The sequence below is a fragment of the Pteropus medius genome, unplaced genomic scaffold (assembly GCF_902729225.1).
Source record: "Pteropus medius unplaced genomic scaffold, Ma_sr-lr_union100, whole genome shotgun sequence".
NCBI classification, from domain to species: Eukaryota; Metazoa; Chordata; class Mammalia; order Chiroptera; family Pteropodidae; genus Pteropus; species Pteropus medius.
In genome coordinates, this window is record NW_024342471.1 from 9907603 (window position 1) to 9933593 (window position 25991).

The 25991-nt window shown below is 34.5% G+C and overlaps 1 protein-coding gene and 1 pseudogene across 2 annotated transcripts in view; one reads left to right on the top strand and one right to left on the bottom strand.

Moving 5' to 3' along the window:
• Positions 1–25991, bottom strand: part of SAMHD1 (SAM and HD domain containing deoxynucleoside triphosphate triphosphohydrolase 1) — a 45766-nt gene that overhangs the window by 3970 nt on the left and 15805 nt on the right. For both annotated transcript variants that reach the window (XM_039864257.1, XM_039864258.1), the window contains exons 4-15: positions 25363–25523; positions 23494–23609; positions 21839–21909; positions 15198–15353; positions 14272–14372; positions 13992–14100; positions 13091–13182; positions 11852–11967; positions 6849–6988; positions 5611–5703; positions 1043–1147; positions 357–494 (exon numbers count right to left, since the gene is read on the bottom strand). In XM_039864257.1, the coding sequence (XP_039720191.1) occupies positions 357–494; positions 1043–1147; positions 5611–5703; positions 6849–6988; positions 11852–11967; positions 13091–13182; positions 13992–14100; positions 14272–14372; positions 15198–15353; positions 21839–21909; positions 23494–23609; positions 25363–25523 (1398 nt within the window). The remainder of the gene's footprint in view (positions 1–356; positions 495–1042; positions 1148–5610; positions 5704–6848; positions 6989–11851; positions 11968–13090; positions 13183–13991; positions 14101–14271; positions 14373–15197; positions 15354–21838; positions 21910–23493; positions 23610–25362; positions 25524–25991) is intronic.
• LOC120604245 (uncharacterized) lies at positions 15517–15641 on the top strand (annotated as a pseudogene).

Here is a 25991-nt window from a genome sequence, read left to right on the forward strand (position 1 = left end):
CTTTCTGAAAGCTATGGACATTATGATTCACTCCCAGGGTCACTGAAAGGACTGGATGAAACAACTGGTGAGAACATTATAAAGTACTAGTCGCAGGCTCACCATTTTAAACTTTTATCATTAGGACACTAACGATAAATTGAATCCTCACTCACAACTGGTAGAGGAAGAAATCACCAGTTGACAGATTCGGACATTTTAAAAGGAAAGCTTAAAGTGGAAGAACTTTTTTTTTTTCAAAACCATAGCTAAATGACTATAATTTAAGTGAAAAACTTTGAGAGGAAGTAAGGATCTCTTGGTTTTTACTTAAGTCTAAAAAATTATGCCACGTATGTGAATACTAAGCCACTTACCTGAGGCTTGGTGAAGTTGTTGAGTGAGCACCAATAAACGAAATGCTGGCGTGCAGCAAACAAACTCTTTTCATCCGTCTTCTTACAATACACGCGAATCAGCTGCTCTGAAAATTTCTCTGGCAAAAGCTTGGAAACCTTTTGGAAGAAGAAAAGATTCCATTGTCCCCTTGAATTCCCACACGGAGGAGAGATCAGCTGTTCCTAACCTCCATTCTTGATGCTGTACTAAAAGCATCACATTAGTTTGCTATTTTATCCCAATTGTAATAGAAAGAAAAGGATTCGTGTTAGTTGTCATATTGCAAAACGTCCCACAATCTCCTGCCGATTAATAAGAGACAAAAGTGTGTATTATATAACTATACATAGCCTGCAGACTCTCATACAAAAGATAGGTGAATAAGCACATTTAACTTACATGACTTCAACCATACAACACTTCCTTCCCAGAGGATTTTTCACCTATCCTCTAGACCAAAAATGCTTTTATCTATGTTTGGCAAACAGGAAAAACTAGATGATCTAGTTTACATAAAGTCAGGTACATTTTAATTTTAAAGATATGCTTCTATTTTTTTTAACATTGACTTTAGGACCTAGACTGCATGTAAAATGCAAATTTACTATAAAGATCTGCCAAATGCCACAACAGTACATATATTTTTTTTTACCTAAGTAGTTACCTGATTTTTATTAATCTGGATTGCTTGCTCAGGGTCACTCTTACAATAGAAGTACATGTGATCAATAGGATTCTTGTCTTCCAATCCATAATTCACGTTGATAACCTTAATAAAGGCAATAAATAAATGAAACTACTTACATATTTAATAACAATGAGAACTGAATGCAGGGTTGAAGGGGCACTGAAGCAAATGGAACAGAGCTCTCTAGAGGTTCTGAAGTAAGAGCACTGGTTAGGTGACTCATAGTGGAATAAAAATGGTACATAACCCAAAAGGCTCTGAAATCTGGGGTGGAGTGGGCTGCGGTATATGTGCTTTCAATAGAAGTAGGATATAAAGTCAATACCTACTATGTGATAGATACCTGTGGTAGGCACTTGAGATATAACAAGAAATCTTGATACACTTCCAGCCCCCACAGACCATGTGGCCTGAACTGAGGTTGAACAAATAATTACAAAAGTAATTATCACAAAGATTTGAGATCTTGCTTCCTGGTATATGTTGTCAGTTTGGGCCCAAATCAACTCTTATAAAAAATTCTCAAAAAAAAAAAAAAAGTAATTATCTAACCACATTTATTATAAGAGCTATCAAGGGAAAACAAATGGTGCTATGAAAGTTTGTAACTGGGAAACCAAGTAGTTTGGGGCTTCCGGGGAATGGCTGGAAATGGTTTTCCTGGGAAAAGGACTTTACTAAGTAAGCAGGAATTAACCAGGCCTAGGTAGGAAAGAAAAGAATTCCAGGCAGAAGAAGTAGCTCTGAGGCAAACAGCACTGAAACTGTCTGCTGGGTTTGGTCACACCGAAGTCTCAGTGAGAGCGATTTTAGTATAGTGACAGCAACAGAAAACAGGTTCGGAAGTCAATAAGAAATTAAAAAGAGAAGACAACTGGTAGAATTTCGGCTGTTAACAAGATGCAAGAGAGAGAAATATGGTACCTAGAAAAGGTAAGGAGAGACAACTAAAGAGGAGAGGGTAAAGAGTGTGGTGCTCGTTATTTTCTTAAAATGAAAGTCTGTTGAACAGCTGATGGGAAAGTCAAAGAGAGGAGAGACTCGATACCGTCAGCTTCCACAGAAGTGCCCAATGTGGGAGCCCCTAGCCACAGATGACTTTTTAACTTTCAAGTCATTAACATTAAAGACAATAAAAAACTTAGTTCTTCAGTTGCAGTAGCTGCATTTCAAATGCTCAATAGCCACGTGTGGCTAACGGCTGCCAAAGTGGACAGTATAGATCTAGAACGCTTCCATCATCAGAAAGGTCTGTCGGGCAGCCTTGGTCTAGAACATAAGTGGAAGATAAGAAGAGAGACATTGCCCCACTGTAGAGAGGGAAGGCTGAACCCAGCTGCAGATGGAGGTGGGCTTACTTATTTGGTGGTGTAGGTTGAGGAAGTTCCTACCTAATGGCCTATATTTTATTTCTGAAATAAGAGCCAAAGTGGGGTTAGTCACTGAGGGTGAATACAGTTGGGGTTAGGGAACAGTGTTGGAGTTCTAAGAGGAGTGAAGACGGTGGTTTGAAATAGTCATTATGGAGACTGGAGAATTATACTTAGCCTGCCAGAAAATTAAGGGGGCCCAGCTAAGATTGGTGACCATGAATTGTCATTCAGTTTTATGCTAGGTAGATGCAAAGAGAGGCAAGGGTGTTGAAGGTAACTGCAGAAAATGACTGAATTAATGGATCACAGAATCTAAGTTAGATTTAGAGAGAAATACAGATAGAAGGTCATTGACAAGCTGGAGGAAAGTGAGTAAACAATATAAACTGGGGTCCTAATGAGCTAAGAACAAGCAAATAAGAAAGAAAGGAGTTTGCAGACAGATATAGGATGCGGAATTAGTGATTTTAAGAGGGAGGATATTTTCAAATGCTGATAAGGTTCGGAGTATGATCTGCTGAGAGTGTTGGCTGAAGTAGAGTGGATAAAGTCACTAAGGATGGGGATGAAGAGACCAGAGTGGGCAGGCCATGTGGACTATGAAGTCATTAAGGATAAAAGCAGGAAGTGAGGTAGACAGGAAGCCTCTACACCATGCCAAAATCTTCAACAAGAGGGCAGCAGATGCTTTGAGGATGTTAGTCTCAGAGGAATAGAGATCTTGCGTAGGGTCTTGGAGTGGCACTAGGGAATAAGGGAACTGATGAACAGGAAGGTCTCCTGACCCTGAGGAATGTGCTTTTCCTGAATAAGCTGCAGGGGAACCAGGTTCTCAGGGGACAGCAACGCTGCAACAAAGGCAAAGAGGTCATTAGTCAAGAGGCTGAGGCTACAGAGGAGTTCGTTAATGCTCCTCTACAGGGGAGCGGAAATTCCAAAGGGCTCCGTGGATAGGTTTGAGAGAAGGGGAGAGGCTGGCAATGAAATAACTGGGGGCGGGGGAAGAGTAATGTGGCAATGATGGTCCACAAAAGAACATATGGTAAAAGCTTAGCCTGTGAGTGGTGACTGAAGAAAACCAGTATATGAGGTTTGGTGGCTGTATCATAAGTAGCCTGTGAGAGAAAGGTGGACATTTGAGATTCAGCTGTGATACAGAAGTGAGTGTGCTGCATCCCTTCATCTGGGAGGGAGCAATTGCTCAGTCTTCCCCATGATCCCAGGGCCGGTGCTATCACAGGCTTTTCTTCCAGGTGTCACTTCACGTGGGGAGGGACCCAATGCAGCCCTGACATTTTTACACATAAAACACTATAAAAATTTTCAGCAATTTCCAGAAGTGCCACTAGCTCTTCGGTATTTATTTCCTTGACTTTAGAATAGGAATAAAAAGCAATCCCTATTGTCTCTATAATGTACAATTGGAAATTCTTCCCTAAAACAGAGTTGATGAAAATGGTTATTTTTCCAGAAGGGTAATGTTATAATAGTTGGAGATTCCAAGAATTCAAGACTAAATAAAAAGTAGCTACAGACCAACAACTATGAATCTTTAATTCTAAGTAGTAAAATTAAGTTTTATAGCCCATTAAATAATCATAAAAGTTACTACCGCAGTCCTAAAAAAAGCCGAGTATGGTAAAATGTATCACATAAATATATTATACTATCAAACTAAAACTGAGATGCTAATACATAATAAACCACCTAATTAGTCATTTTACTTGTTTTCTCAGAATACAGAAGGGCTTTACCTCTCCTAAAATGGAAAGATTTTTTTTCTGATTATAAAACTCATGTATCATACTCACTGTAAAAAAAAAAAAAAGCTGTAATTTCACCACTCGGGCAGAAACAATGTTACTATTTTACCATTAATATATCCAGAATTTTTTTCAATGTGCTCACTGTATACATACATGTATATATATATTTAAAGAAACAAAAATAAAATCATTCAGTATACACTGCTTTTTAACTTATTACAAATATCTTTCCATGTTAAAAACAAATTTAATGTTTACATTATTGCATTGTATTTCCTATTCAGGGATATATATATATTTTTTCTAATTTCACAAAAATTTCTAGGTCAGTTAAAATTGACCCTAGTTTGGTCTCTGGTATCAATTTACCCTCCCATTTTCACATATCCTTATTATCGCACAATCTCATACAACTTTTTGTTCTTACAAGTCTGATAGTCAAAAAAAAAAAAATCTTTCATTACTGTATCAATCTGTCTTTAGGTTAAAAAGAAGGTTAAACTTCTTTTCATGTCTACTTGTCACGTACATGTCATCTTTTCCTTTACGTGGCCTCTTTAGGTACCTGTGATCCGACATCCAGTAGGAGATTTGAGAGAAAAACCTGATGGGAGGTTGGAGATTGACTAGGAGCTGCGCTGTGTTGAGCTTGATATAGCACTGAGGGCAAGGGTAGACACCTGAGCACCAGGGAAAACATTCTGGGGAGAGAAGTCTTTCAGAGTCTCAGGAAGTCAGGATATGAGATCCCTTTATTCTGATGGAACCTCATCTAATGAAATAGAAAACTGCAGCCTGATCTGCAGATCTGAGACACTGTAGCACATAGCCAAGTGAGTAGACAGTGGTTAGGTTCAATGGCAATTCGCTCATTGTATCGCTTGACAAAGAATGGTTATGGAGAGATCACCCATCACTCATAGATGTGTCAAGAAAATAACAAATGAGAGGCCTATGAAAAAATACATAGGGAGTACAGTCCTGAAATCTCAGAATAGAACTCTGAAAAGTATTTCCTATAAGAAACAAAAGAAAATATGAGAAAGCCATTTGGCATTCTCATTAGGATACAAGAAGACACTACAGCCTCTATGAAAATAGGAGTCAAAAAGTCTTAACTTTTTCCTTTGTATGTAGGCAATTTTTAAAAATAATTGGCATGTATTACCTTTGTGATCAAAAAAACATTAAAAATTCAATATACACAATGTTCTACTAATCACCTGACCATAATTCCATTAAAAACATTGACAACACGTCAAAGAAAATTTAAAAACTAGTTCATGTTGGTTCTCTCTGTGAATTCACAAGTGATCTTCTTCCTTTAATTTTTCTGTTATTTTCCAAATTTTCTATAATGAATGTACACTTTTATATTTAGTATATTATCAGGCAAACTACTTACATCCACTATGAAATCTTCAGCCTTCAGCTCAGTTTCTAGGAGTACTCCAGGTTTGGCTTCAGCAATGTCTTTTGGAATCCATTCATAGTCTTCCTGGAAAAGACAAAACTCATGTTAGAACCCCAGTTCTTCACCATTATGTGCTTGTGCCATGAAGAGGTTCCCTCTCTGAAAATGGCATTTTAAGAAAAATGAATAGAGATATATCCTTAACAAATATAGAGCTTATGCCATTCTTTAAAAAATTTTAAAGTATTTATTTATTCCAATTTATCTAATTTTTATCATTCAAATGTATAAGCAATATTAAAACATTAATGAAATATTTTACTTTTTTTGTTTTCGGTACTAAGTTTTCAAAATCTGGTTTGTATTTTACCCTTATGGCACATCTTGACTTGGACTGGTCATATTTCAACTGCTCAATAGCCCCAAGTGACCAGTGGCTATGGTATTGGACAGCACAGCTCTATACTTTCCTTCCTTCATTCACAGCTTTCTTATCCCTAACTAAACTAATAGAAAACAGTATATTACATTACGAAATGGTGCTATATGTGGAAGGATCTTTTATGTTTAAGGTTTGGATCATGTGAGAAACATGAGAAATGTGCCTATGCTATCCTTTAATCAAATCACAATAGAGCAACTTTCATAACAGGATTCTCGCATTTTAAAAAAATGCGGCATTAACCTATTAGTAAAACAAGAGGAAGTAAAGTGTAACCCAAGGAAGTATTATAGGTAAGGTGGTTATCAGTATGGCTCATGTCACTGGCTTTCTGGTAAAGAGTAAAATCTTCAACAAGCATGAGAGGAAAGATAAATGAACTAAAAAAGATAGGCATGCACCATTTGGGAGAACCTGATAAACTGTGAAAGAAGTTAAGTAGTAGCAGGTCCTCAGAGTCTCAATTAAGCTCATGCAGAAACCTTATTTTGAGGGTCCCTATCACTTCCAGGATGAGAAAGTAAAGGTGTGGAGTAAATCAGACTTGGCTTTGAATCCTGGCTCACTACCTATGCATCTACGGGCAAGTTATTTAATCTCTTCCCAAGCTTCAGTTTCTTCATCTATAGGACAGACCTAAGAACACTGTATTTATGTAAATGAGATTAAATGAGAATGAATGTAAAGGGCTTAGAACAGAATCCTGGTATTGTGACAGGTTAATGGTTTTCCTCACGAGGACAGAGGACTTTTCACTAATGAGAAGGTGCTTGACGACTCAACTTACCTTATTAATCTTTGTTTCTCCAACTGGCTGAGTCTCACCCACGTACTTGTACAGATTACGGTGTTCAATTTTTTTTAAAATCTCCCGTGCTTCATCCAATTTGGGATCGGTAGAGTATAAAATCTCCAGAAAAATGTTATCTGCCAATTTGATGAAATTTCAGTTACATTAAAATAAAAAAACCATGACTTAGAAAGACTCACACATTGCTGTACTTCTAGAGTGATTTTAAGCAGTTTATAAATGTAGGCACGCTATGGTTATAACCATGTGAAAATCTTTTTTAAAAGACTGAAGTGAAAAAAAACCTTTGTAAAAACTTTCCAGTCAATGTCCTGGATTAGCTTCAAAGTAGTCTAGTGAGTGGGAAAGGACAGAGATGAAACAAGACCGCCCTGGAGTTGATGATTTGAGGCTGGGTTACGGATACATAATGTATTAATTTATTGTTATGTTTTGTTTTATTTTTAAAGAGAATGATACTTAAGGAATTACAAAATTATGTCTGTGATCTATTTCAAAATGGTCCAGTGTCTGAAGGAAGTAAAGGATGAAGCAAAATGCTATGTGTTGATAACTATTGAAGCTAAGTGATATAAATTTCCTTAATAAAAAGTTTTTTAAGTTCCATTCTATGATGATAGTATAAGGTACTTTTTTCCTTCTTCCCTTTTCCTCCTGTGTTTTATTTAAACAAATTTAAAAATAAAATACCCTTCACCTAAATTCATCAACTGTTAGTATGTTTTCCACATATGTACACTCTCTGTCAGTGTATGCATACACAAATTTTTAAGGAAACCTCTCAAAATTACAGACATCAAGAACTTTCACTCTTAAATACTTCAGCATATATCTCCCAAGAACAAGAACATTTTCTTATAGAACCACAATCATGTCAAAATATTTAACATTGATATAAAAATATCTAACACATAGTCTACTTTCAAATTTGCTTAATTGTTCCAATAATGTAATTTATGGATTTTTATTGTTGAATAGAGAAACCAATCAGATATTATGGATAACATTAGTTGTTATGTTTTTTAGTCTCCTTTGATCTAGAACTAAACTAATTCCCCTGACTTCTTGTTTTTCATGATGTGGACATTTTAGAAAAGTTCAAGCAGTCATTTTGTAAAAGGTCCCACACTTTGAACTTGTTCAATTGTTTCTTCACCATTAGATTCAGGTTAAACACTGTTGTCAAAACACAGTCCTAGGGATGTGCCTCACTCACTGCATAGCATCAAGAGTCACATATGAGTTTTGTTACCATTACTGGTTATGTTAAGATCCATCCATTGGTTAGGACGATCATCTCTAGCTTTCTCTATTATAGATTTATTTTCCTTTAGTAATTAAATAATCTGCAGTGTAATATTTTAGAACTGTAAGATTATCCCAATAAGCTTTCAACCAAAGGTTTAGCACCCATTGATAATCTTGGACTGAATCTAATGCAGCATTTTGTAAAATGAGTTTTATTAAAATGCCTTTTCTTGGCAAAATAAAATATTAGCAACCTTCTGTCATTCAACTCACTTATGCATACAGCCTTCCCTACACAATTTATGGTTAACATATTCCTCACCCACTCAGTGATAGTTTCTACGAACAATCTTTCCATTTTTGGTTTTCATTAATTTTTCGTATATTATAATTATATATGTTATAAACTGCAATACTGTTTAAAAAACAATTTTAACATAAGACCATAGTATTCTAATCCATGCCTTTATCTACCCTATTCGCAACTGAATTAATGAAATGCTTTCTTCCATTACAGATTCTTACTTCTTGAAAGTCTATGTAATCTGAGATTCATTTCAAAAGGCATCACACTGCAAAGCCTTCCCCAGTCCATCGAAACCAGGAATGTAATTTCTCCTTCCTTTGAACACCATGAAACTCTACTGATACCTTTCTTATGCCTTTCATCTTATTCTAACAGGCAAAATTTTTTTTGGCGGAGGGGAGAAGGGACTTAGATTTTCATCTCCTTTGGGTAAGCAGATAGAAGAGGGATTACTGGGTCATAGGATAAACGTATGTTTATGAGAAAATGTCCAATGTTTTCCAAGTGGCTGTACCATTTGCGTCCCCTCTAGCCATGTATGAGAGTTCTATTTGTTCCACATACATGTTTTCAGAAAAGAGTTATAGAAGGGAAACTGGTTGTCTATTAAATTTCATGGTTAAAATATCACTCTAAAATAGTATAAGCAACATTCAACTTGGGAGTGAGAAGACTTGGTTTGAGTTTAACTTTGTCATTTATTAGATAAATGACATTTTTTTGCTTTTCTCATTTGGCTTTAGTTTTCTCATTTGAGCAGTTTTAAGTAGATGATCCCTAAGGTCCTTTTAAATCTAACATTCTAGATTCCAACTTAATTAAGGAATTTTGGGGTCGCGGCTTGCAGGGGAAGGCAAAGTAGGGGTAATGTACACCTGTTGCTAAGTAATATTGAGGAATAAAGACCAAGGTAAGAAAATGGTTATCTAAGACGGGGTCATAACATTTGCAATGATTAAAATAGCTATATCCAGATAAGCTGAAACAGTCATCAGAAATAGGAATTTAGGGAGCAGAAGGAATAGATAAACTATGGCATATCCATATGATGGACTACAATTCAGCAATAAAAAGGAATGAACTACTGATACATGCAATCTGGATGAACCTCAGATACATAATGCTGAGTGAGAAGCTTGTTACAAGAGTAAACATTGTATGATTCCATTTATAGAAAAGTCCAGAAAAGGCAAACAGTGGTAGCTCCCAGGGGTGAGGTGGGGGGCAAGAATTCACTGGGAAAGGGTATGAGGAAACCTTCTACCAAGAAGATAACGTTCTGTGTCCTGCATTTGTCAAAACTAGCAAATGTACATTTACAATTTGTACATTGATTCAAACTGCATGGAAAATTTCTTTACATCAAAAGGAAAATATCTATAAGTACTGAACTTTAGTTAATCTGCATGCTGAAGAAGTTAGAGTAAAGTGTACCGATATCTGCAATTTACTTTAACATGCATCAAAATTAAGATGTATTAAGGCTCACATGGTCCTATTCCTTCAAGGTCATGTAGTTAAGGACAATAAGGATTATATGACTACCAAGAATAATACGCAAAAGGAATGGGATTATCCCCGTCTCAAATAATGAAAGCTGGAAAGGCCATATGCTTGTTCTCTCATATTCTGGCAGATAAAGCACAAAAGTGTGACCTAATCTTTCGTCTGGGATTTTGGACATTTCTATAACATCCAAGTGCATGATCAGTGGACTCATCTCATTGAAAAGGGTAAAAACCAGTTTGGGTGTTACAGAACCTCTACGGTAAGCGAGAGCTATATATAGTCATGTGCAGTTAAGATCATATTAAAATGTATGATATTTTATGGTTTGTCAGTTAACCCAAAAGTCTATAAAATCTAGAATTCATTTCCTTTCACCAAAATATAGTTCACATATAACAGAGGATAAATTGTTAGAACTAATTATGGCTTCTGATGAAAACTGAAGATGACTTTAAAACACAGCATCACCCTCTTCATTATAAACAAAACTTAAAAATAAATATCCCCAGCTTGCTCAAATTCTTTTACAATCTTTCTTGCATTCCTATCAACATAACAATGGAAAACTAGTTTTTCTACTATGATGTTACTAAAACAAAACATAGAAAAAAATTAGATATATATTATCCCGTGAGTACCTTTGTCATCAATCCAACTTAGATTAATGAGCAAGAAGCAAACTCACATGTCACATTATAAACCTTAAATATTGATACACACAGTGTTCTCAGTGCACAAAGAAATTTAATATGGGGAATCATTATTTCACTTCTAATTTTTGGTTTAGTTATGATTGGAAAATGGCTAAAAAGTTACAAGTTTAAGAGGGACTCTATATTAATTGCCTACATGTATATTTTTAAAGAATACATAGTTTTTGTAATTCAAGTTTTTTCTCTATCATGTTTCTTTTGATTATATTTATAGAAATGTATGGTCTGTCAAATTTAATGATAAAAATTGGGGCTTGTATTTTGTATGGCCCCCCCATTTCATTTTCCCAGTAATTTGTTTTTATCGTAGTTTAGAAAAGTATCCATCTGCGAGGAGTTGGAAATAAATAATGTTGGTTCTTCAAAGAGTTTGAGATAAACTGGTTTAGGTTTCATTCTGGCACTGTGCAACACACAGAATCTAGTGGTGATGGAACAGCAGTAGCACACCAGACAGGAAGCTGATGCGCAGTGATCTTGGCTGTAGCTTAGGCTGCTCAGCTTCTGTTGTTTTTGCTCACTTTCAGAACCTCCAGCCTTTCCACCGATTCTGTAAGCCATGTGATTGCTATCTCACTTTATTTTTAGTTAAACAGAGTCAGTTTCATGATCTGCAACTAAGAGCTCTAGCTGCTGTATACATTTTGGTCTACTTCTTTTGCTTTACTGATCTTTATTTCTCAGTCTATACTTTCCCACATTAAAGAACCACCTTCACCTCTCTTCTTTCCCATCCTAAGCTGCAGATTTTGTTTCTGCTGAAGTGTGAAGAAATGTTCCTGGCATCTCGCGTTTTGAAACAAAAACAATGATAAAAGGGCAAGTCAGGTTTTTTGGTATTAGTCTGCTGTTAGTCCAGCTGTGTTATAAGTTAAATAATAGTAAATGTTGAGTACTTATGGGCCAAATACTATACTAGATGCTATGCCTCATTTAAGAATCACAACACAACTATATGTTGGGTATTATTACTACCATTTTACAGATGAGGAAACTAAGGTTCAGAGAGGTTAAATAACTTTATTAAAGCTCTCTTGTCAGTAAAAAGCAGAGATAAAACTCAAATCTCAAAGTATATAATCACTTGAAAAGCTAAAATCCATTGGAATGTTTGATGGAAAAAAAAAAACAAAACATCTGCACTCCAGGGACAGCTTATACTTTATCTGAAATAGACCACTATATTACCTTCTAGTTCTTACCTGTTAGCTTAGTGAAGGCTTCCATGTCATCAATTGCTGTAGAAATGTGATACTTTTTTCCTTCAGCACCTATAATCTCTATGTAGGGGTCTGCTTTGAGAAAAGCATCTGTAATCCTAAAAATCATTTTATAAAAATTTATGCTTATGAGAAAATTTAAGTAAGTGCTATAGTCCTTGCTTAAAGTTAAGAAAACCTACTTTAGGGAAATAAAATCTTGAGACACAATATTCTAAAGACAACTGCTTCTCGATCATACTAAGTAAAGGCGCAGTGATTTGTGAGCTACCTGTTTACTGTGTTCCAGGAATTATGGCAGGCTTTAGATACCTTGTCTTATTTCCTTTTTCTACCAGTAAAATAGATAGGTGCACAATCAAAGTCAATTTTACAGATGCAGAAATTAAGTAAATTTTTATTTTACTTAGTTAGGAAGAAGCAGTACCAGGCTGAACCTAAATCTTTCTGACTCTACAAATTAAAAACAAACAAAACAACAAAAAAACTCTCCTATCGAAGTAACAACCATATAAATAGGAGAATATATTTTAATTAGTCTGCTCATGAAAAAAGATGGGTAAAAAATAGAAAAAGAAGATAGATTTCCTCAACACAAATGTAAACATGAACATGAAAGGCTTATAATAAAACAATTTAAAGCTATTTTAGAGACATGGTAACAATCTGACTCACACCCAACTTTTGATAACTCCTCCTGAGGTCTCTGAGTCACCAGAGACTTGGCTGTACTTTTCTGTAATAGTTCTGACTGGATCGGGGAGAAGAGGTGAAATTCCTATCGATTTTACTACTTGCTACTAATTTTGATAAATAATTGACAGGGTAAGAACAGACATTAATCTTAATCCTTAAAATGAATGTTTTTCATTAATTTCAAAATGTCAATTATCTATGTCCTATCACTCATCTTAATGACTAATATCTGGTACATAAGCAACTGCCTATGCAGAGGTCCTAAGCCATTCCAGCATTGCCTTTTCATGTCTAGGCTAAGTCAGCTCTTCTGCCTTTCATCCATTTCTTTTATCTATTCTCTTCCTCTTTCTCCAACTAAGTTTATTTTATGGTAGTTTTTGTTTTATTTGTGTAAGGAAACTGTTTTGGATTTATTCACTTAAAATTCACTTTAATTTATCTAAAAATCTCAACTTGATCCATGTATGATACTCTAGCAAAACATAGAAATTTTTATAGGGATGTAACAATTGAATTTCTTACATTGTGTCAATGATGTTGCCAACTTTGTGTTGATAAGCTGTACGATGCAAAGAGCTGCGTGTATGGAACATGTCATACAGATTCCCAGCCTCCTGCCGGAAAACGTGAAATAAATATTAGTGTAGGATCAGATGGTGTTACCCTTGTTAGTGAACAAGTATATAAGACAAAGAGAAGAGACAGTGGCAGACAGAAAGGCTATGCCCGAGGGCTACTTCATTAAAATGCCTGAGCCCCCTAAAATAAAACTATTCATTGCTTTGCAACTTTCAGTCTTAGTAAACCAAAATCTTTTGAGTGTTTAACTCTGTGATAGGTTCTGTTTTATGAATCTTAAATATATATTTTAATCTTCCCAATAACTCTAAAAGTTAGGTATTACTATTCTAATATTCTTCATTCTCAAAAGAAATACTTTCTATACTATAATACTATACTACTCTTTAGTTACATGACTCTAATCTAGCAAGAACTAATGAGTTTAGTATTTGAACTATTCCAAAACACTAATATAATGATTAAGGAAGAGACTTGAGTCAAACTTTCTGAAATTCCAGTTCTGCCATTTATTAATTGCATGTATTCTCTGTGCTTCAATTTGCTCGTCTGTTAAGGGGGCAATAATAGTATCTATGTCATAGGGTTGCGAGAATTGAGTTAATCTGTCTAAAGCACTTAAAACAGTGCTTAGTACAACACTGAATAAATATCCATTGCAATTTTATTACTTAACAATGCAAAAGAAGTAGAAAGAGCCTTAAAATACTTCAATGTTGAGCGTGAAATAAAGAGATTAACAATTTACCAGGTACTGATTTTTCCAAATTATTCAATGGTTATCTCAAGATTTCAAACTAGGAATTGACTATAACTTCACTGATGTTCCTCTGACATAGCTTACCTTGTCTCGACTACAGATATGCATCTGCTCTCCTACTTTACAGACACGGGCAAACATAATACAGCGTTTGTAATCAAAATTATTTTGGATACCAAGATGATGGCAGTCCCTAGAAAGATTCCAAAGCAGAGAGATAAAATTTTTCAACAAGAAAACTATAACTTAAATACTAATACTAATACAAGGATTTTATTTTTATTTGTTTGCTTAAATAAAAAATTGCATGTATTTAAAATATACAAGGATTTTAAGCAAATTTTCTGAAGTGTTTAGTGCATACCTGGCAAAATAATCCCATTTGTCCACATCAATGCCATTTCTTTTATTGGCCACTATTTCATAAAGGAAACTTTTCTCTTTAGGACGCCCTTTGTATGGCCACTAGAAGACAAGACAACCCTCTAAAAGTTTTAGGATAGGAATCAAATCTATTTATTTATAAGCAAAGCAAAGCAATTGTATTAATCTGAACATTATAAACAGATACTTGAATGGGAATGTGAGGTAAGTTAGAAGGTTCTATTCTTTCCTTCTTCCACTTAATTCCTAAATTAGTAGAAAAGGTAAAAGAAATGCTAAGGTATGTGATATCTTGTTAATACTAGACTGTTTTGTGCCATTGAAAAGATCCTAACTCTACTACATTTCCTATGACCGATGAGCTTTGTTTTCCTGGTTTAAAAGTTTTCAAAAATATAAGATCCAATTATGAACTAGAATGCTCCTTATATGCTAATGTTTGAATTCAAACATGAAATTATTTTTTGATCTCTTTTTTTATAATAAAAAAACAGACCAAAAAGGAAACAAAATAGATTTTCCTCTGAACTAATTCAACTTTTTTCTAGGTCTTCGTATATCTAAATATTTCAAATATGTTAATTTTAATGGATAAATAAGACACACACTTTTACATTTTCCAAAAGTTACTTCAGGTTTCTATATAAAATACTGATACATATTCATTATAAAATATTTATATATGTATTTTAATTTGGGGGATAACTTCTAAAGAACTTAGTTAAGAAGTAGAAAAAAATATATAAGCCTTTCATTGTTTGCAAATCAGTAGAAATATACAACATATATTATCATCTAGTCCCTCTAAAATAGCCAAATATCCCTCTTCAAATAGCTCTGAAGGAATCAAGAAAAGACCAGATGAAAAGCATGAGTCACTTCACATTAAGTTGTACACAAACTTACCGAATTCTCTTTGACTGGCGATTCAAGTGGTCCTGTAATTTGCTCCTTGATAAAGTAAATATCTTCTTCAAGGATGAGACCATGCTCTTCCATGACAGTTCTGAGTCCATTAGAATTAATTAGGTGCTCAAACATATCAACTGAGCCCTGTTCGTGCTGAGAAAAGTCAGCATAATATGGTCTGTTATAGATTCTAGTCCATAGGGACCCCAGATTACCCAAATTACTCTTGATTCCAGATAATTCAGAAATTAGGTTCTATTGCATGTTAATTATCTAGTTTCCAACTACAGTCTTGCAGATATTTTAAAACCTGTCAAGCTTTGTGCAGTGGCAGTATCGTAGCCAATGAGGTTTATCCGAGGCAAGGTTATTGCTAATTACAACCTGTCAAATTTGTCTATATTTTACTAGTCTATAAACTTTTTACAAACCATGTTCATTATTTTATATATTTAATGAGATATGATCATGCACAGTACAGAAGCACTATACAGTACAGTAGAGAAGAATATTACCAGGCCATACAGGTAGAGTCTCATTTTGACGAAGATCACCATAAAATCAGTTCTATTGTTTAATCAGCCTTGAAATGTGAAGTTTCAAGCTCTGTTAGCACTTCCATCTACTAGTGGAAAGGGGTAACTGCAAGCTTGCCAGTAAAAAGTGTTTAGAGCTCTGAAGTCAAGATTTGGGTGGGAATCTCAAATCGGCCTTATTTTATTCATCTGTTTCTACTCATTCATTCGTAATCATTGTAAAGATGAAATGACTCCTTGGAGACATCTATCCTATCACAATTATTACCAAAAACTGACCTAAAATGAAAACAAAAACCTGAATGGTTCTACAAACATTTTTTTTTAATTGAAGTATTAAAACATATTAAGTATAAAGGGGAAAAATAGTAAGTTTATAATGGAGAAATTTGGCAGACATTGCCTTAAACAATAACAACTAAAATCATAAGCAATTTAACAGTAAATAGAACGAAAGATGTCTAAGACCTTTATGGAGAAAATTATAAAATTTATAATAAAAGAGCAAAGGAAATCAAAACTACAATGAGATATTACCTCACACCTGTCAGAATAGCTATGTCGAAAAGACAAGAAATAACAAGTGTTAGAGAGGATGTGGAGAAAAGGGGAACCTTGTCACAGTTGGTGGAAATATAATTGTTGCAGACACTATGGAAAATGATATTGAGTTTCCTTCAAAAATTAAATATAGAAGTATCACAAGATCCAGCAATTCTACTTCTGGGTATTTATAAAAAAAAATAAAAAAATAAAAACATTAATTTGAAAAGATATACGCACCCCTATCTTCATTGCAGCATTATTTACAATAGCCAAGATATGGAAGCAACTTGTGCCCATAGATAGATAAATTGATAAAGAAGATGTGGTCTATATGCCATGAAATATTATTCAGCCATAAAAAATAAAATCTTGCCATTTATGACAACCTTGATGGTATTATGCTAAGTGAAATATCAAGCAGAGAAAGACAAATACATATGGTTTCATTTATATGTGGAATCTAAAAAACAAAACAAAACCAGACTCACAGAGAGAATAGACTGGTGGTTGCCAGAGGGGAGCAGGGTTGAGGGGGTGGGCAAAATAGGTGAAGGGCATCAAGAGGTACCAAGTTCCAGTTATAAAATAAGTAAGTCATGGGGATGTAATGCACAGCACAGGGAATGTAGGTCAATAATATTGTATTAACTTAACATGGTGACATAGTAAATATACCTATTGTGATGATCACTTCAAAATGTATAGACATAGAATCACTATGTTGTACACCTGAAACTAATATAATATTGTATGTCAATTATACTTTAATTTTAAAAAGGGTTTAAAAAAGAGCAGAGGGCCGAAGATATTCCATAAAAGAACAACGTGTGAACAGTTGTCTTGTCAACTATCAAGACGTACTATAAAGTAATAATAATTAAGAAAGTATGGAATAGAACAGAATCCAGAAAGGTTCATGATATATAAAGTTAATAAATGTTGGGGTTAGTATTATAGATCAGTGGGGAAAGGGCAAACTATTCAATAAACGATTATCCACAGTAAAAAAAAAATGTTGACTGCTGGATACGTCTGGTTTTGCCTACCTTTAGCCTCTTATTGCAGAGAGGTAAAAACTAGGTTTAGATCTGCTAATAAAAACATTTTGTGCTTTGCCAGTAAAAGAACATGTGTTTCTAAAGGTTATAAAATATTCTTAAATCTGCCAACCTAAAGAATGCTGATTATATACTTTTAGTTGTTACTAGAAATTAAGATTCTAAGGGTTATAATCTAATTAATATAGAAGGAAATAATATGTGTTTTCAGGGAAGGATGGTACAAAGTATGGAAATATATTTTTGAAGGAATTTTTAAAAAGTGGTTTCTCTTAAAATAAGGTTGGTTATCTCTAAATGAGCAAGAAGAGACCAACTAAGAGTGACCAAGAAAGTTGTAGAAGGCTTGTGGGAAAGGACTCCTAAAAAAAGGCATTTTATGTATGATCAAGCTGAATAAGATTAAAATAAATTTAATAGAGTAAGCTAACTTAAACATCAAAAGTAAGCTGATGCAAAATTAGAGTTGGGTTTTCTCCCTTGCTAAATAGGACAAGGTTTCTTAGACTATTGGTCTGCAACTGACATGAAAAAGTTTTCTGCCTAGAGAACAGAGATTCTGTGTTTTATCAAAATAATTTTGTTTTATGTTGTCTAAATCAGGCCCTTGGTTACTTAAGAAAACCGAAACTACACAATAGTAAGAACTAAGTGTTGCTAATAATAATTACATACATTTCTGCATTTATGTTTAAAGTTTTCTATTGTCACTCTGAATAAATAATTTAATATTGTTTTAAAATAATATGATCTTTTAGTCAAGCATATTTGACAAACTTCCCAGGATTCAGGAGACTCTTCCTGACCTGGAAGTAGCTTTGGGTTATTCCAGGGAAACAGTTGGAATGCCTCAAAGATTTGTTTTCTCTTTATAAAAGAGAAAATTTTAATTAGGTATATTTGATACACTAAAGTTATCTGGGAAACTTTGTCAAATAAGGAAATAATTATGATGTATTTATATGTATATATTCTTAGTAAAGTGAATTTTCAGGAGATTATGATCTCTAATAGTCTACAATATCCTAATATAATATTTTCAATTGTAATTCTATTTGATTTCTTAAAATGTTATTTTGCAGAGAAAAACAAATTTTGTCAATCACATTATAATCAGATCTATAATCATGTCATTTTAGTTTTGTCATTTGCGGACTGTCATTGTTTTACTCTGATATTTTTGCGAGTATGTTTCATCTCCAGAAAGATTCCTAGAAAAGACTCTGGCTTAGTTTAAGTACAGGCTTCTAAAAGTAAATTTTCAGATTATATCTTCAAACTAGATGAAGATTTGTAAAACTCTGAGAAATAACTAGATTCATGAAAATGCTGATATAAGGGGATTTGTTTCTCTTAAGCTAGCTGTGATTTAAAGCAGTTTGGTAAATTATATCTTTGTAAACCGGATTGGAACATTCATTTCTTTCTCCCTTACTTACCCCTCCAGAATCTAAAAGCTCTTAATGAGTATTTTTATTTTTATTTTTATTTTTATTTTATTTGTGTAAGTTCAATAAGAATCTGTTCTCTTTATAACAGGACATGATTGCAAACTGCTTTTTATTAACAAACCTTTGACTAGAATGTCATGTTTGAGAGAGGCATAAACTTGGGTATGACCAGACTGCTTTAAGAAATTAAGATTGACTTATGGAAGCCAGTCAAAACCAGTAAAAGCCCTTGGGAATGTTGGCCTGGCACCTTACTTATATAGTTCCCAGCAGCCTTACCATGTGCATAAGGAATGTCACTTCTTGGCAGGTGCAGGAACCTTAAGACTTTTGGGGACCTCAAGAAGAAACTCACCTAAAACCTATAGGTATTGCAGGCATCCTCTGATGGCAAATCCTTGCCTTGGTTTTTCTGGCCTTGCGAGGCCTTTAAATTCCATCTGAAGATTCTTTATGAAAGATTCCAGCAAAGCAGAATTAAACATATCTATACGGTTAATTAATATTCTTGCTAGACTTATGCAAATGAATAGGCCAAGTTTATTTAAAGGATTTATTTTACAAATAAATTAGTCTTAATTTGGCTATCTTTAGTAAAAACTGGGGTAATTAGAGAGGAAAAAAATGTTTCAATAGAAATTGTAATATACTTTTGTGGATGTTAGATTCTAATGCTATTCATTGTCTTTTGAGTTTTATTTTGTCTTTTACTTATAAATTGGACTGGATCCTGAATTCTAGTTAATATTTGCCTATGTCTTTTCAAACATGTTTCCATTTTCCCTGCATCCTCTGCCTAGGAATCACTGAAACTAAAGTGTTTTTCAAGCTATGTAAGCTAACGATGGGCAACTTAATATAAATTTCAGAAAATTGCAACAACAGCTCATGTTTGAACAATCTCGGTGACTAGTGCTGTATGGGCCATGCAGAGTTTGCCTTGGCGTCTGATGACATCATCAAAAACATTTCAAGCTGTAGGAAATGCTATCAGCCTTATATTTAGAAATCTTTACTGACAGCCTTATAGACTCAGAAGCTGATTTATAATTTACTCTGATTATTAACCTTCTGTTTTGTTTTCTTTTCATAACATTTTAGGGACTAAAGGCAGGTCCCAGAGAAAATGTAAACATTATGGTACTACAGAATATTCGTAGTAAATAGGAAAAAATATTTTCAATTGAGTATAGAATGGTGTTATTCCTCTAACCCCCGTACTCCACCACTTTTCAGCAGGAAATAGCCAGAGCGTTTATCGCCCCTATTCTCTCACGATTGAAGAATAATCAAAGAGAAGGATTTTTCAGCTTTGATCTATCCCGACTCACCTCCTAACTCCCCAGCATTGCTGGTCTGAGAGAAACATTTCTTATTTTTCTCTTGTTTTATTATTATAGGAATGTGTCTTGCTATTGCATTTTGTGGGCTCCCGCTTGCACATCCATCACCACTAAGTACCAAGGACCCAGCAGTCACCTGAGGCCCAAGCCCTCCTCCCACATCACAGCCATCAATTCCATCTTAAACTTATTTCATAGATATGAACTCTGTCTACTTGACTGCAGGGAACTGAAGAAGGTTCTGATACAAGGACCCAAAGAATGTGACATAAAGGAGCTATGTCAGGATAGAACACAGAGTTAATTCAAGCATATCCCCTCTGCGCACTCAGAAGACAAAAAGGGCTGCTTGCTTAGCAGCCCCAAGGAAAGATAATGAACAAAGGACTCTCTGGGCAATATCTGCTCCCAAGGACATTTTCTGCTGTTCCAATGGATACCATTCTCAAAAATGCTATCTACTCCTGTAACAAAGTGCACGTTTTGCTCTCGCTCCCCTGGGAAGGCAGTTACTCCCATGATGAGCTAGTTTTGCCAAGGAGCAAGGTCACGGGATGAAGCAGCGGCTGATTCCAGGACACCCAGTACCTCTTGCCATCCCTCCAAGAGGCCTGGGAAACAGGCCCTGGCTGAAAAGACAAAATTGATGGCCTTGGCCATCTCTGCTGCCTTGGTTTCAGTGACTACTAATTTCCGTAGGTAATCAGTGCTTCCAAGACATTTGGGGAGCCAGCTTTTGAAGCAACTCTCTAATAAATGCTTATTCTATTTAGCACAACTCCTGTGTGGGTCTTTTGACTGTGAGTGGCGCTGGCAGCACAAGCTTCGTACTAAGTTTCCCTCCGATTTCAATTCTACTTACATCAATTCTAAAAACAGGCAAAATGAATCCGTGTTTATAAAAAGCAGAAAGTGATGGTGGGGGAGGAGTAGAAATTGACTGAAAAGGTTCACAAGGGAATTTTCCAAAAGATTTGGAAACATTCTTATCCTGACTTGGGTAGTGGTTAGTTACATGGATGCATACATTTTTCAAAATTCACTGAACTATATACACTTAAGATCTGTACAACTTATTATATGTGAATTATACCTTTAAAAAAAGAGAAAATAGTGGTCGACATGTAGGAAGCATTCAGTACATATTAATATCCTTTTCTACTCCAGGATCCAGAAATATAGTGTGACCAAAAATGGGAGTCCATCTATTTTATTTCTCAAAACTAACTTTTCTTCTCAAAAACTAATTCCAAAACTATGGGTCAGCCACCTGTGAATCCCTAATTATAAAATGGTTCACTTAATATATATGATGAAACTTGGCAGCAATCAGTTACTTCATGGTCATACAAAATGAGTCCAAACTGGAGTTGGCCTCTTATTTATTTTATTATATAATAGTATGATAGGGTAGAAAGACCATTAAATTAGCACCTAGAAAAACTGGTTTTCTAGTGCTGGCTCTATCATTTAACAGCTTTGTGATTCTTGGTGCATCGATACACTCCGAGTTTCAACTTCCTTTACATTTGTAAAAATAGCAATGATTCCTTCCTTACAGACTGTGAGAATCAAAGGAAAACATATATAGCAATTTGAATTTCATATATATACAAAAACTGTAATGGGGAAATATACTATAACACATCAGTGATAGCTCAAATAGTCTTCATTTTATTGACTATTGAATATATGAATACATACCGTCCATTGCACATCTTGGCGAGCAAGTGGAATAAATCTTCCATCAAACATATGGGAAAATGGCCCATGACCTTAAAAACAAAAGCAGCCTTAGAACAAGCAAAATGTTTGTAAAATGATAGAAAGTGAGTTGACTTTTTTATCTTTTTAGTTCTAACTTGAATGTCAATAGAAATGAATAATCTATCAATAAAAATCTAATAATAATTCAATCATCTATCAATAATACGAGGAAGACAAATCCTTCCTTCCTACTTTGTAAAACAAGAGAACAGGAAGTAGAATTATACAGGAAAGTAAACTCTCCAGAGAGGAGTCTCTAAGTCACCAGAGCTCACATAAATCTGATGAAAGGATAGTTTTGTGTAACTTAAAGGAATGTTAATAACAAAAACTTTGGTATCTTCAGGTGGAGTATTTATACTAAAACAGCAGTTTGAAGACAATCCACTGGAATGTAGGAATAATATTAGAACTTTATTATTCTCGTCTTCTAAAAATATCTATTTTAATGTAAATTTTATAATGTATATAACATATTTATAATAAATTACACATATTGGGGCTGTTTCTTAGGTTTTTACTGATCAAATGAGCAATCAAAAGTGGAAATCACATGTTTACTTTATTCATAAGTGATTTTAACATTCCACAACACTTAGTAATATAAAATTTTATTGAAATACAACTCTGGAATTATCAGAATTTTTGTAGAAGTGAATTACTTGGCCGAAGAGGGAGCCCGCCTGGACCAGTCCTGGGTCTTTCAGCATGTCACAATCTGTACAGAAAGGCTCATTACTGTAGTGCTCAGACTCCTGGAGACTGGCAAAGCTTTCTCAATGATTCCCTCTCAAAAGACCAGGAATCTGTTGAATTTGTCATCTGGGGGTAGTATTAATTCTCTTGAAATCTGCAATACGACATGCTGAAGAGAATGCCCTACCCCTTGAAGTATCTGGCTATTGAAACACAGGTGCTTCCCCTTCCCTGCCCGGAGGACACACACAAACTCTCGGGGGCCTCTAATAGGCAGGACTAAACTATAGGGATACGGGTAAAACTCCTGCGATAAAAGAGTCCAGTCTCTTGTCTCTTTGTCAAAGGAAAAGGATGATATTCTTTTACTCGCAGTTCAGTGGCCCAAGACCTCACATGGATCAGGGAAGAAAAGAAGTTCTCTAAATCTGTTGTTAATCTGCTAGGGTAGATTATGTAGTCTATGTATAAAAATGGACCTGACACAGTAACTGAAGGAAAAATGGCAATTTTATTCAATAAAAAATAAAAAATAAAAGAAAAAAGATAAAAGATAAAAGACTAAAGGATAAAAGAAAAATCAAATTCACATCATCCTAAACATAGTAGTTAGAAAAACCTCACTATCAGAAAGTCCTTTCATATAACTTGTAGCAATGATGGGAAATTCATGGGAATTTCATGTTATTCATGAAAGGCTGCAAAGAAAATAAAATAGCAATGCCTTGATCTTACAAATCATTCTAGGAAGACACAATGACACATTTATTTTAATATTAACTGAAGAATTAAAATACAACTTTCATATTTCTCTTGGTTAGTTGGATTTTTTAATTTCAAATGGAGGTAGCAGGTCATGGTTTTTCATAACTGCTTTGGCTCTTCGTGCAGCTTACCGAGATCATGACAAAGCCCAGCAATCTGAACACACAGTATATCTCGTTCACTCAACTCCAGCTCTGGTTGTCTCTCACTCAGTGCACGAACTAGACATCCTGCTAGATGTGCTACGCTGCAGAGCAAAAAAACTTAAAAAGTCACTCTTGTTTGAAAGACGAGTAATACTTCTGGCCCTTAAGGCCTTTAATTTGTTTCTCAAATATCGTACTACATCTCAGGGGAAATTTAACAGAATAGTCTTTTTCGAAACTAGGCAGGACAATACAAACAGAATCCCAAAAGCAGGACCTCTTGGCTCAGCATCAATGCAAAATCAAAACAACAACGATACCACTTCACACCTATTAAGATGGCTATTACCAAAAAACAAAACAAAACAAAACGAACCCTCAAAATAATAAATAACAAATGTTGGCCAGGATGTGGAGAAATTAGAACCCTTGTACACTGTTAATGGGAATGTATAATGAAACAGCCGCTGTGGAAAACAGTATTAAAAATTGAATTACCACATGATCCAGCAATTCCAATTCTGAGTGTAGACCCAAAACAATTTAAAGCAGGGTTTTGAAGAGGTATTTGCACACTCATGTTCATAGCAGCACTATTTACAATAGACAAAAAGGTAGAAATAACCCAGTGTGTACCGATAAATGAAGGAATTAAAAAAATGTGGTAGATACATTTAATGGAATGTTATTCAGCCTTAAAAAGGAAATTCTGATACATGTTCCAACATGGATGAACCTTAAGAAAATTATGTGACATGAAATAAGCCAGTCACAAAAAGACAAATACTGTATGGTATCATTTATGTGAGTTATCCAGAATAATCCATTTCATAGAAAGAGAAAGTTACCAGGGGCTGGGAAGGCAGGGAAGGATGGAAAATTGTTATTTGATGGATATCGAATTTCAGTTTTGCAAGATGAAAAGTTCTGGAGCTTGGCTGCACAATAATATGGCTATATTTAACACTATTTAACTTGTACTTAAAAATAGTTAAGATGGTAAATTTTATATTCTGTGTATTTTACCACAATTTTTAAAAGAATAAGCAGGACTTCTGGCTTTGTAATGTTTACAACATAGATTGAAGATAAAACGCCTAACAAATGTTAAATGTGCTTTTAGCATTTCCTCCTGAAAGTATTTCTGAATGAATACAGTATCTTTCTTCTCTAAACAATAAGCTCCATGAGGATAGAGACAATTGCTACCTTGTTAGTTTGGTAGGGCCAAGTAAGTTTTCAGTAAACATTTGTTGATGAATGAAGGAACATTTGAGTTGATACATGTGTTCTGGATAATTAAAAATGCTTCAAAATAAACAAACAAACAAAAAAACAAAGTAATATACTGTGAGTACTTCATGAGAATCTAGAAAACTATACAGTTCCCTGCCCATGTCCTCCTGGCTCTACATTTTATAACAGAAAAGCAGACCAAAGTCTCAACTTAGTTATACATAACGGAAGAGCCAGCTTCTCTAAGCTTGTGCTTTTCTGATTTACGCATTTCCTGGTTTCAAAGGGCAACATGACTAAATTAAGACTCCAGGAAATTAAATAATCAAACTTACAGGGTTAATTATAACAGTAAACAACATTATTAGCTTTTAAGTAATATGTAAACACAAATATTTCATCCTACTGACCTGCCAATAGACATGTTCACTATCTTTCTAGGAAAGATCTGCAGCGGTTTGTAACAATATATAAAAAATAAAATATAGCAAGATAAATTAAAGCCTCGATATTTTCATCAACAAAACAAGGATATTTATTACCATTTTATAAAACTATTCTCTAAAAGATGAGACAATCATTTCCCATCCCAATTTCCCTCCCCAGTTCCCCTCTTACCCTAGACTATGCTCAAATCGATTGTGTGAAGCTCCCGGAAAAACATAGTAAGCACTTCCCAACTGTTTAATATAGCGAAGCCTCTGAAATTGAGGTGTGTCGATGATTCGGATGAGGAGAGGGTGGAATTCAATGTGGCCATGAATAGGATCATTAATGACCTAGAAAATGATGTTTAAATTAATGAGTAACAACAAATAACTCCATCTAAATTTTTTTGTGCAGCCATGACTATCTACAGTGCAAAGTCAAAGCCATTTAATTGTTCTCAAGAATAATACAAAAGGAAATGACAAGATATAAAAATTATCATCTTCTTTAGGTATCACTACCAGAAAAATCAAGTATATTGGATCTGAGTATATTTTACTTCTTCTTAATGGATTCTAAAAACAGAAAGATAAAGATTTCAATCTTTTAAATATGTGATTTAATTAGCCTTTAATAAGTTAGTCTTATATTCAAGTCTTATATTAATATAGTCTTACATTAAACATTCATTTACTACACTCATTCAGATCATATAAGCCACATTACTACTAGCACTGTGTCTAAATTTTTTTTCTAAATATATCTATATAGAACCCATCACTAGAATACTAAGGAAGGAAAGAAGACAGGAAGGGAGG